Source organism: Sus scrofa, chromosome 14, assembly GCF_054392235.1.
Source record: "Sus scrofa isolate SSC_HxYL_T2T_F1_AM1 chromosome 14, Sscrofa_HxYL_maternal_Yorkshire_Landrace_v2.0, whole genome shotgun sequence".
In the NCBI taxonomy this organism is placed as follows: Eukaryota; Metazoa; Chordata; class Mammalia; order Artiodactyla; family Suidae; genus Sus; species Sus scrofa.
The window spans coordinates 35,801,512-35,814,265 of record NC_139396.1 but is presented as its reverse complement, the minus strand read 5'-3'; the positions used below and the strand labels follow the sequence as shown (position 1 = coordinate 35,814,265).

At 49.0% G+C, this 12,754-nt stretch overlaps 1 protein-coding gene across 2 annotated transcripts in view; it reads left to right on the top strand.

Moving 5' to 3' along the window:
- The window catches only part of FAM167A (family with sequence similarity 167 member A), a 40,084-nt gene extending 29,669 nt beyond the window's left edge, over positions 1-10,415 (top strand). The window contains exons 4-5 of one of the 2 annotated variants that reach the window (XR_014826511.1): positions 834-2,182; positions 2,229-3,528. Coding sequence is in view for 1 of the 2 variants with exons in the window: in XM_021072831.2 (XP_020928490.1) it covers positions 7,413-7,676 (264 nt within the window). In the remaining variant the exon portion in view is untranslated. Of the gene's footprint in view, positions 1-833; positions 2,183-2,228; positions 3,529-7,412 lie in introns of those variants that run through there. The other variant, XM_021072831.2, reaches the window with a different exon arrangement.
- Positions 10,416-12,754: the final 2,339 nt, after the last annotated feature.

The window sequence follows — 12,754 nt, the reverse complement described above, 5'->3', positions numbered from 1 at the left end:
GTAACAAAAAAATAATGGAATGCTTAGCTCTGACTATGCAGAAGAGATAAAATGGAGCTCATATTTGGGAACTCCATGTCCTGTACCAAGTGTCTTATATATGTTTTATTGAGTTAGTTATAATCATGCCTACTTCACAGATGAGGAAGTTGAGGCTTAGCCAGCTTGAGCAACTTGCCCGACATCACACACCCACGAGTGGTAGAGAAGGACTTAGAACCCACAAGTTGATGCTCTTTTCATTCTACTCCAGGCCTCTCTGCAGTCCTGGAGGGCAGCTTGGGTGTGAAAGTCAAAGGTGCTTTTCCTAGGATTGCCCTGGCTGTGGAAAATCAAGACCTGCCTCTGGGGGGATTTCATTCTTCATTCATTCATTCATTCATTCACAGAATGGCTTTTAAGCACCATACCTGATCTCTGCTGGGTGTTTACCATCTGGTGGGGAGACAGTCAATGCTGTGTGAATGTAGAAGGAGCCCGTGGGAGGGGTGCCACCTACCTGTAGGGATGTGGGAAAGGGCTGAGCTAGGCCTGAGGATGATGGAGTAGGAAGGACTGGTTCTGGGGGAGGGGACCCAGACCCAGCGTGGCTGCCAGGAGTGGCCAGGGGCTCGGGATGGGAGGAAGAGAGCCAGGAGGGCGGGTTGTACCTTTGAAAGGTTTGAAGTAGGGGAGAGACCTGACCCCTGGCCTCTTGAATGCAGGCTGAGTGCAGAGAGTGGAGGAAGCCCAGAAGGAGACGGCCCAGGAGGCTGAAGGAGCAGAGTGAGGGGTGAACTGGGTGTGCTTTCCCGGCCTGACAACAGCACCCGCCTTCCTTCTCTCACTTCCAGGCACAGAAAGAAATCCTTTCTTGGGTGGACGATTTCCAGGGCTCCCTTAGGTCAGGAATGCAGTCTTCTGAGGAGGAGGGAAGCCAATGAGCATCCCCTTTCCACGAAGGGGTCACATCACCTGCCAGAGCCACTCATGGCCTCATGGGCTGGTCTGGGACTGTCTCAGTCCACTCAGGCCACTGCAGTGATATCTCAGACTGGGAGGCTGATAAAACACACAGCACCAGCCATCACAGTTCTGGAGGCTAGAATCTGGGATCCGGGCCCTCTTCTGAGTCAGACTGCAATGTGTCCTCACATGATGGAAGAGGTAAGGGAGCCCTGTGGGGTCTTTTTTTTTTTTTTTTTCCCTTGTGTTTTAGGGCCACCTCCAAGGCATATGGACATTTCCAGGCTAGTGGTCAAATTGGAGATACAGCTGCCGGCCGACACCACAGGCACAGCAACATGGGCTCCAAGACACATCTGTAACCTACACCACAGTTCACGGCAACACCAGATCCTTTACCCATTGAGTGAGGCCAGGGATGGAACCTGCATCCTCAGGGATACTAGTTGGATTTGTTTCTGCTGTACCACAATGGGCACTCCTGTGGGGTCCTTTATATGAGGGCACTAATCCCAAACCTGGGGGCTCCACCCTCATGACCTCATCACCTCCCAAAGGCCCTACCCCCTAAGATCAACACCTTTGGTGAGGACACAGCTATTCGAACCAAAGCAAACTAGAACCCAGTGCCTCTGGGGACAGACCTGGGGGCTTTCAGATGTATCACCCCATCCTTTCCAAAGATCAGCCTCACCTGTGAAGGTGGCAGCTTAGCCTAGGACCTTCTAAGTTTGAAAAGCAAAGACCCTATGGTATAGTATGTAGAGCTTGACTCTTGCCATAAGGGAGCCCCGGGGGTGGGGGTGGAGAAACATGAAGCACATCCTGCTCTCTGTCTTGGCTCTGCTCTTTCCCTTCCAGCAGATGGTGGCTCCAGGGAGAGCAAGAGAGCCCCTGAGAAGGGCACGGCCATTCAGGGGAATCATCTCCTGCCCGGAGGGTGGGAGCCTTGGTACCTCCCACCCACCCACACCCCAGGCCAAGCCATCAGGAGAACCCGGATTCCTCCTGTCCCTGCCCGGCTGGTGGCAGCCAGGCCTGGCCTCAGCACCAGGAGCAATAAGCAGCCACTGCTCAATTTGGTTTCTAGGGGAGTTTGAAAGAAATTTAAAAATTTTTCCCAGCAGCACATCTTGATAACACCCCTCACTTTCTTTCCTCACAGCGTGATTCTGGCTCTTTCTCAGAGGCCAAACCCAAGATCAAATAATGAATCATGGTTTATCCAGGCTTCTAAGTACGTTTCCACACGGCACTGATTAAAACAATAACTGGAACTTTAGTTAAGTTAAATCATGAGACAGGTTACAAAAACTGTTCCCAAGTTTCACGAATTAAGTCTCCAGGACAAGGGAGCATGTTCTGAGAAAATGGCCCAGGTTTTATACCCAATGTCTCTTCAGCATCGATCAAAGACTAATTATAGCCTTCGAGCTGGGATAGTTTAGATACCAGCCTCAGAAATAGGGATTGAACAAAATCCCCTTAATCACCTGGGGACTTTTGTTTGTTTTTGTTCTGCCTGTGAGACTGACGGCACTAACAGCCTGAACCTAGGCAGAACACAGATCAGGACTTGAACCCACGTTTTACTCACCCGACGTCTGGACTTACTGAGGTTCAGGTTCTTTATGCCTCCACACAGAAGGAATTTAGGGAGAGACAATGTGATAGGCAAGAAATAGATTTCTTAAGATAGGACACTTGTGAAAGATGTGGAATGTGGAAACCGGGCAGGGCCTCCTCGTTTTATGTCTTTATTAAAGAGCCTGAGACGCTGGCCCTAAAACCTGGCCCCGATGACTCAACTCTCCACATGGGTTTAATGCTTTCCCTGGCAGAGGCTCAGCTGTAGGACTTGCAAATTTCAATCCCCCTTTCCAGGGTGGCCTCCAGCCCTGCGGGAGTACCTTTAGTACTTGCTGGATCCTCAGAGGTGTGGCCTGTGACTCCAGCAATCCTATAATTAGGGCTTAGTATTTGGTAAAGTGTGTGCTGCCCCTGGGATGAGAAAGCGCACTCACCAGGGGGTTGGTGGCTGACCCTTGGCCCTATTGCAATAGCCATGTTGCAGTCAATGCTTGCTTATAACTGACACACACACACACACGTTTGATTCTCTAATTCAGATAAGAACAGCTCTTAAGGAGGCTGGTTGTTTCTTAAGGTGGAAGGTGAAACCCCAAGGGAGGAATGAAGTAACTAGAGGTGGTGATTAAGCTGCTCTACAAGAGGAGGAGGCGATTTCCTAAGTTTGGCTGGGTGAGACAAGGGGGTGCGTGAGAGCCAGTGCGGCTCTGGGGGAAGGGACAAGAGAGGAAGCACCAGGGAGAATGGCGGCTGAGGAAAACCCGGGGAACAGAAGTATCTGAGAGTGTCAGTGGTTTGCAGTAAGAGGGCTTTATCCCAATCTCATGGGTCACTAGAGATTTCCTGGAGACTTAGAAGAGGGGCTGCCTCCTGCCTCTGGGTTGCCTGCAGTGAAAACAGGGGCTGCAGTAAAATGGTGCGGAGAACAGTACGGCGGCTCCTCAAAAAATACGACATAGACCTACCACGTGACCCCATCCACAAAAAATAAAACATAGAATTACCACATGATTCCCGTTCCGCTTCTTACTATACACCCCAAAGAAGTAAAAGCAGGGACTCAGACAGATACTTCTACCCCTGGGTTCAAAGCAGCATCATTCACAAGAGCCAAGAAGTGGGAGCAACCCAGACATCAATTCACGGGTGAGTGGATAAACAAAGTGTGGTCTATGCAGTCAACATTACAGAATATTATTTGGCAGGTAGCAAATTCTGACACATGCTAGAATGAGAACCTTGAAGACATAATGCTGAGTAAAATAAGCTAGTCACAAAATACTGTAATGATTCCACTTACATGGGATAACTGGAGTTGTCAGGTTCACACAGACAGGAAGTAGAATGGGGGTGGCCCCAGACTGGGAGGAGTGGAAATGGGGAGTTGTCATTTAATGGAGACAGAGTTTCAGTTTTGCAAGGTGAAAAGAGTTCTGAAGATGGTTGGGGGTGACAGCTGCACAGCATTGTAAACGTAGTTAATGCCACGGAACCGTACACTTCAAGATAGTATATTTTTGTGTTCTGTGTATTTTAACACACTTGAAAAAAAATCCTGGCAAAGGAAACCTCTTAGCTCTGCACATTTTCTCGGGTTTCTTTGGGTGTTGAGAAAACTCGTGTTTCTATAAGGATTTGGCTTGATTACAGTGGGGTTACCTCTACTCAGGGACTCAGTTTAGGGTTTAAGGTGTGGAGTCCCCCCTGAAAGATTCCTGTGTGGCCTGCAAAGTGGGTGGGAATGGGGCCAATGCTGCCACTTTTCCTTGCGGCCCTGGAACAAACACTGTTTCTTGGAGCATCACGTGAAATCACTGATTTACATTCAGTAGTCATAACAAAGTATGTCTTCCAAGTGATCTTAGGGTGGGCTGCTCATGCTATGAGATGCCCTCAGAAAGGAGGACCACGAGAAAACAGTGGATACCCAGCTTCTTCCCGTACCCGGGTTCCAACAAGTGGAGAGACCTTCTCTACTGAAAACTGTGTCCTTCCTCTTATGTAGTGGTGAATGCCTCCAAGCTCAGGGGGTGGGTGGGGTGGGCTTTGCCCAGTCCAAGGATACTGGACAGGTGCCTTATTATCACCCCTCCTTTAGCTGACTCTGATGGGTTTTCAAAGATAAATTTTTCTTTGACCTTTGACCCATTTTTGGCCGTAGAATAGTCCCTACCCCCACCCCAGCCATCCCTACTGACTGCATCTCACAGGTACTTCCAGAAACCTGCTCAAAACTGAAATCCTCCAACTTTGAGATCTTTTCAGACTGAAGACCCAATTCCTGAGGTCAATTCCTCAGTTCAAATATGACCCATAGGGTTCTTGGCTTTCAAAGAGACCTATCTTCAAATTACAGGACACCCTAAAGAGAAGTGGTTCAAGCCAGATTCCCAGAAGACCGTATTAAATGGTGTGAGCTGGGACTGTCTTTCCAACAAATTGGACCCCCATCTCCTTCAGAAGGGCTTAGGCAGCACTTAGCCCAGTTCTAAGCATGGCTGGAAGATCCAAATAAATGAACAAGTGATCAACTACCCTACGGCAAGCCCACCACCGCTGATTTGGCACCTTTCTTCATCAATACAGTTGCTGATCAGCAATACATCTGGGTTGTGATGCCTAAGGATTGAGAAATACATTAATGAACTAATCACTATAAACATTAATCCCAATTTTGCCATTAAATACCTTGCTGATTCCTAAGCAAAACTTTCTATCTTGATTTTTTTCTCATCTATAAAATCATGATAAAAGATCTGTAGAAGTACACTGAAAAATGAAAGAGAGAAAATAGAACGATGAAACACTTACTGGTGAAGTGGCAGCTTTTTCTGCCCTGCCATGCACTTGATTCCAAGCCTGAATAGGAGAAAAGTGAGAATGCTGGAATTCATTTGCATAGCCAGGGGAAGGTCCCTCTGGGATCTCATGGTTTGTCTTCCTAAATCAATCTGGCCTCAAGCATCAGGTAAACAACACAGCCAAGCATGAAGACACAAAAATACTAAAACGTTAACCACTTGCAAGCAGAGGCAGAGTAAATGGTGAGGAGGAACTGGATCTTGAGCCAAGTGGGAGCAGCTGGTGACCCATTTCAGTGACAAAGTGTCAGTGATGAAAAACACTGCACTGGGAACTTAGGGAGACCCCAGAAGCTGTGGTCCCCGTCTCTGCCACAGCACAGCTGTTATACTCAGCAACTCACTGAAACACATCCAGACCCAACCAAACTGCCATGCTGATACCTTGGGGCTGGCTGTGTGGTGCTAACAAAGTTAACACACAGGTGAATTTTAGACACTGTAATTAGACCAGGTAAGGAGTTATTATCACACCTCTTTCTCAATAGAAAAAAACAAAACAAAACAAAAAACCCTGAGGTATTAAAATATCATGACGCTTCTACGTGGTCACTAAGCACAGAACCAATTCTGTGCCCCCACACTCCATCTCGACCTGAAGAGTCAGAACTTAGGGATCAGAGATTTGGGTTCTAGAATCTGACTGTCTAGGATCCTCGTCCTGGCTCTGGCAGTTATGAGCTTTGTGATTTGAGGCAGGAACTGACTTTGTTAAGCTTTGGCCTCTTCGTCTAGAAACTGTGGATGACGATGGTGATGTTGCTTCAAAAGGCATAGTGAAGATTAACTCGCATACCGTTATAACCTGTGTGCCCCCATTCATATATTGAAGCCCTAACCCCCAATGTGACACTATTTGGAGGTGGGGTCTTTGGGAAATTATCAGATTTAAAAATTTTTATTTTAAAGGCATTTGTAGATATCCCCAAATTTCCATTTAGTGAGGAAAGAATCACTTTTACACACAGTCATCCTTCTGGTCAATGGTTGTATCTTTTTTTGTTGTTGTTGTTTTGTTTGTTTGTTTGTTTTTGGCTGGGCTCGAAGCATGTGGAAGTTCCCAGGCCAGGGATCAAAGATGAGCCACAGCAGCCACCCAAGCTAAGCCGCTGCAGTGATAACACTGGATTCTTAACCCACTGGCCACAGGCAACTCTGGGAGATGATTAGATTTTGAGGCCATGACGGGATTTGTGCCCTTCTTAAGAAAAAGAAAAGAGACCAGAGCTCTCTCTCCCCATCACATGAGAAAGTGGTCATCTGTAAACTAGGAAGAGGGTCCTCACTAGGAATCAAATCAGCCCGCACCTTGATCTTGGACTTCCCAGCCTTCAGAACTGTGAGAAATAAATGTCTATTTTTAAGCCTCCCAATTTATGGTATTCTGTATGGCAGCCTGGCCTAACTAACACTGCCCAGAAGACTTAGAACAGTGCCTAGTCCATAGCAAAGCATTCAACAAATATTAGCATGCATTTATGTTTGGCTCTTTTGAAACTTTATTAAGAAATATTGCAGCAGTTCTAATGTTTAAAGAATAATATGACAGCATACCTACCACCCAACATAAGCTATAAAACATCTCTGATATGGTTGAAGCCCCTTTTTATCTTCCCGATAGCAGTCCCTCCTTCCCACCCACAGGTAACCATGCTACTGAACGTGGTATTTATCATTACCATGCATTTCTTTATATCCCCCCCCATATATATATACACACAATGAGACTGAGCTGGAAATACTTTTAAGCCAGGGCTGACATGTATGTCTTCCAGAAAGATTCAGACTCAATATTGAACTTAGCACAGAGGATTGTTTGGCAAGCACATCCTCATCTATCACCTCCTCTCTCTGTCTTTTCACCTCCCTGACCTGGGAATGTGCTACTGTCTCTGGGTGGACCCCAAAAGACGATGCAAGCCATTCATCAGGTCCCTAGTAACAGTTGTGGCTGATCAGGGACTGTAGAGCCTGCCACCCATCTCGGTGCTGACGCCTCCCTCTCTTCCTTACCAGACGGAGATGCGTCTGCAGGACCAGCAGCTGGCGCGGCAGCTGATGCGCTTGCGCAGTGACATCCACAAGCTGAAGATCGAGCAGACCTGCGACCTCCACCGGCGGATGCTCAACGATGCCACCTATGAGCTGGAAGAGCGGGACGAGTTGTCCGACCTCTTCTGCGACGCCCCGCTCGCCTCCTCCTTCAGTCTCTCAGCACCACTCAAGCTTATTGGGGTCACCAAGATGAACATCAACTCGCGAAGGTTTTCTTTGTGCTGAGAAGCCCTAGAAGGGGCGGTGAAGCCAGAACGAGGGGGCGGGTGGGAGATGCGGGAAGGGAGCTGAGGTCCAACTACCCGAGTGTGTCTCCCGGAGGCAGGGCTTCCCCGGGACCTGTGGCAGGTGCTCTCGGGGCACGTCTGCTGCCAGCGTCCCTATGCCTGGCCCTGGCTTAATACCCAAAGAGTCCTGCAGAAGGGCCACTCCATCCGATGTTCACTGAGACCTTGTCCCCAGCAGACACGTCCCATCCTCCCCTCACCCACATCCCTGTTTTCTGGAATCACTGGTGCTATGACCTGGGAACCCAAAGGGGGCCCCCAACGCTGTGATTCTTGCAGAAGGCTTCCCCGAGGGCACCGAACCCCAGTGGGGAGGTGATCAGATATGTCAGTCTTGCCATCTCTCTGGTGCTGGCCTCTGAGTACTGGCTTGCATTGACCCTAAGTGGTGACTCAGTCACCTCGACAGGGGCCCATCAGGAAAGGACTAACACTGTTGCTGGGGTGGGGGAGCCAGGCCACAGCCACAGCCAGGGTCCTGGTGAGGTCATCGACCTTGGCCCTGCGGGTGTGGGGTAGGTAAGTTGTTTCCAGTTTGTGCCCAGCACACCAGTGTAGCCAGCATGGGGCAGGCATGGCTACACCCTGCTGCCCGCCCTGGCCACTTACACCAATCCCAACCTCCAAAGAGCCCTCTGCCACCACCCCACAACCCCGGGGAGTGCCCAGGAGTGGGTTTTCCTATAACGGAATCTCACGGAAGCCAGCAGAGGCCGCCTATGGATTCTGATGTCACCTCTGCCACCTCCGTGCCCTCCCCAGAGGCTTGCCCTGAGCCGCCTCTGAGATTCTGTGCCTGACTTAAACAACTAATTTTAATTGAATCAGACTGTTACTAATCTGTTGCTAACTTGTTAATAACTGTTTGATTTTTGTCCAAATGGCAGAGCCAGTGGGTAGGTCCAGTGCAGAGGTTCAGGGTTTGGTTTTACAAGCTTCTCCCACAAGACAAGGGTGAGGATCAGCAAGGTGAGGGCTGAGGCCTCGACGGGTGAGGAAGTTAAGCCGGTGGCACACCACCTGCCAGGGGGTTGACCTTTGATCCATCTAGTCCAGCCCTCTGGTTCACAAAAGAGTGAGGCCAGGGAAGGAACATGGCCTCCCTCAGGTTCCACAGCTCTTTAGCGGCTATAGAATATTGCTATATTAAATCATCATCAATAATGCCTACACCGATCACATGTCAATGAACTTGAACTCCAAAGATGGTACTGACGCTTTGCTCACAAACCGCTAACCCATCTACTCTCCACCTCACTCAGCCCTGTCATCTCCCAAGTTACACTTCCTACTGCTGCCAGGATTCACCATCAAAGTGAGGTGTCCTGTTGCTTTGTCTTTCCTGCGTTGTCTTCCTGTATCATTTCACTGGGGCCCATGGGCACACACACGCATATGCACACACACACACACACCATGACCCACGCTGGAGAAAGCTTGCCTTTCTCTTGTGGGCCAGGAGTGGGAGTTTGTAAATGATTGGTTCCTAGTTAGAAAAGAAGTTGGTGTTTCCTTGTGATTTCAAAGACGGTATAACCACATTCCCGAGATCTGTTTTTGCCCCGACTCTGAGCAGTGGCAGAAGTCTGAGGCCCAGAGGACTCATCCACAGAGGAGGCCTCAGTGGAAGCCCAGACCCCTCAGGCCTGTTCCTCCTCCTGGGGGAAGGAGGCAGACTTCTCTGCCCAGCACTGTGTCTCCTCAGGGATTTTGGACAAGCCCTCCCAGGTCTTACAGGGGCCTGCCTGCCAGGCTTCTTCCAGAAGAGTCCTGGATCCTCGGGTATTGGCTGCCCTGCACACACGCACACTCACTCTGCAGAGACTCACTCGAACCCGCACAGGCAAGCCTGTTCCATATTCTGAAAAAAGGCCACACTAATTATTTTTCTTTCTAAAAATCAGTCATTACAGTAACTGAAAAAGCTGGGTCCAACCAAAGCTGAGTGACTTGGTTGAATTCTATCAACGCAACTGAATCGGAGTCAACCGGGCAATGCCGTTGCTCAGTGAGTCCAGTGATTCCTTTCTTTGTTCTCTGAGATCAAGGCATACACTTTTTGGAGGGGTGTCACTGTCTTCGTCATTTTGCTTAGTTCATCCCAGGAGAATTTTATTTGGGGGATAAGGCAAGAGGGGGTCAAGAAGAGAAGTGGGGGGAAAAGACAGATGTGTTTTCTTACTCATTGTCCAGTGTCTTTTCACATCCTTATTTCCATGGTGGACACAGTTCAGTTCAGCTGCGAACTAACACGGTGAACGAACCAGGTCAGTTCAGCTTTGTAAAGTCCCTGACTCGTGTGGGTCAAGACACATCTGGGACAGTCACAGCTCTAAGCGGCATCACCAGCTCCCCAAGGGCAACCTTCTGGCTTACCACACATATGGGACACTGTTGCAGTTTTACTTGTTATCTACCCGTCTCTGTGCATCCCCTAAGGAGCTCTGGGTGTAAAACACAAGTCTCTGTTGAAGCTGCCAAGTGGGGTGAAGTCTGAGGCCTTTGTGGGCTCCTGGGAGCCCGGGCAGGCTTGGGATGGCCTGACCCAGCCCCCGCGTCCTCCCTGTAGCAATACCAAGTGCTATTATATAATTGATGGACAGTTTATAATTTTATTTTTTATGATTATTTGTTTCTATATTGCTGTAGAAAAAGTGAAATAAAAATTGTTTCAAAAGAAGACATTTATTACGAGGAGAAATGTGCTTCCTTTGATCTTGTTCCTGTTACAGCACACACAGCACCAAGCACTGAATAGAAAGAAAGAGAGAGAGAGAGAGAAAAGGAAAGAGAGAGGAAGAGTGAGGGGGGAGGAGGCAGGGAGGAGGGAGGAGGATGGAGGGAAGAGGTGGAAGAAGAGCCCCACCTAATCACTTTCCTCACCTCATGGGACCTTCCTCCAAGGGGGGAAGGCCTGGTGGTCTTGCCATCAGTCAGGAACTTTCCCTCGCTCTGCAAGCTCAAGATGCGAAATGTAGAGATGCAGCCATCATGTGTGAATCTGAGCAAGGCCAGAGCCAAAGCAAATCCACTCTCTCCTACAGTAGCTGCTTCCAAAGGTGACTCTGATCGGATTCAGAATATTTGGGTCAAACTCAGAGCACTGCTGGACAGCAGACCCACAGGACATGTATTTCAAATCACAGCTCCATCATCCAAGTCCTTGGCGTTACTGTGCCCTACGGAGAACTCGTGGTGAACTTTTTCAGCCTCTTAGGCAGCCCCGTCTTCAAAATGAATCTGCATGAGGGTCATCTGGGGTGTGAGCTGCACATGCAAGTTCCCAGGAAATTCCTGGGCTCCCCCAACCCCCATCCCAGGGGGTTTGGTGTGAAGCTCTGACATTTTTCACAAATGCCCCAGGAGACCAACACATGTGGTTCACAGACACTTGGAGAAACCTTCAAAGGAACAAAGCAGACTTGGGAAAGGCATGCCTTGAACAGCTTCTATCTGTCGTTCCCAGGAGAGCCCCATGTCTGCAGGTCAGAGTAGGTGTTAGCAGTTCCATTTTGTGGACAGAACAGCTGAAGAGAAGCACTCTGCCTGTCCCTCAAGACTATCATCTGCCCACACTAAGCAAATGAGTAACTGGGATCCAGTTCCTGCAAAGGGCACCCAGTATGAATTGGCCACATGGAGTAGGGTGTTTGAGCCCGGGGGTGGGGTGGGGGCGCAGAGGGGGGGACGGGCACTTGGAGATTTGCCATCACCCTTGGCCTTGTGGTTCAAAGGGTGCTCCAGAAGCCATTGGGCCTTTCCAGCCCTGCAGATGGGATCACACGAACCCTTTTTCAGCCCAAAGGGAAACGACTCTAATTTGGCCTCCAAATAAGTTAAATATCTTTAAGTGCCACAGAGAAAATTAAATGTGACCACCGTGTCATTGTGAGGGAGGGGGCTGCTTTTACCACGTGGCAGGAAAGCCTTCTCCTCGAGGGTGCTATTTTAACAGACACTGCAGCCCTGCAAAGATACAGGAAAAAAAAGTGTTCCAGAGAGAAAAGCAGGACCCTAATTCCGAGGCAGGAGGGAGGGTGGTAGGCAGTGTGGCTGGAGTGGGGTCAGCCTTGTAGGTCAGAGTGAGGAGTCTGGGTTATACTGGGGTTATTGCGGAATTGCTTTGAGGTCTTCATGCCGGATAGTGATGTCTGATCTGATTTGTGTTACCAAGATCTATGTAGAAAGTAAAGAGGGAGTGGGGCAGGTGTGGCATCTGCAGGAGGAATCAGTGGATGTGAAAGTGACTTGGATGCATGCACATAGCAGCTGTTGACAGGGTGGCAAATCGTCTGATTTGGAATTTACTTCGGAACATGTACCTGGCTATTTGGAGGTAAACCAACAGAGCCTCCTGGTAGTTTGGATGTGGAGGGTGGAGGAACTGGAGACTTAAGGATGGCCCTTTGGCCAGCAGCTGGATGGGGAGGTGTCATTTACTGAGCTGCAGACAGTTTCAGGGGACCACGAGTCGGGGAGATGGGCAGCATCAACAGCCATCTCAGCCGTGTTATATGTCAGTGTCTATTTGACCTCCAAGGCGGGAGCGAGTAGGTGATTGGTTATAAGGACCTGGACTTCAGGGAAAAGCCAATGTTAGAGGCATAAATTTGGAAGTCTGGGATTTTTGTGTCTGGATGATAGTAAAAGCACCGTCTCTGGATAAATTCTTCTAGGAAGAAAGTGTAAACACAAGAAGAGGCGACTAAGTACAGTATCCCAGGGACCCCAATACCTGGAGGTCTGGTAGAGAAGGAAGAACAGTCAGAGGAGACTTAGAAAGAACAGCTAGTAAAGTACAAGGAAAACCAGATGAAGGGTTATCAGGGAGCCTTAAAGAAGAAAACATTGCAAGGAGAGGATTGTCAGTATCAAATGCTGCTGAGAAATTGGGGAAGAGGCAGACATTACAAAGAGGTTTCAAGCGAGACGGAGATCACCTGTCATTTATTACAGCAGGAAGAGCCCTTTCAGTCCAGGGGAGGGACAGAAGTCCAATAAGTGTGGGGTGAGAAG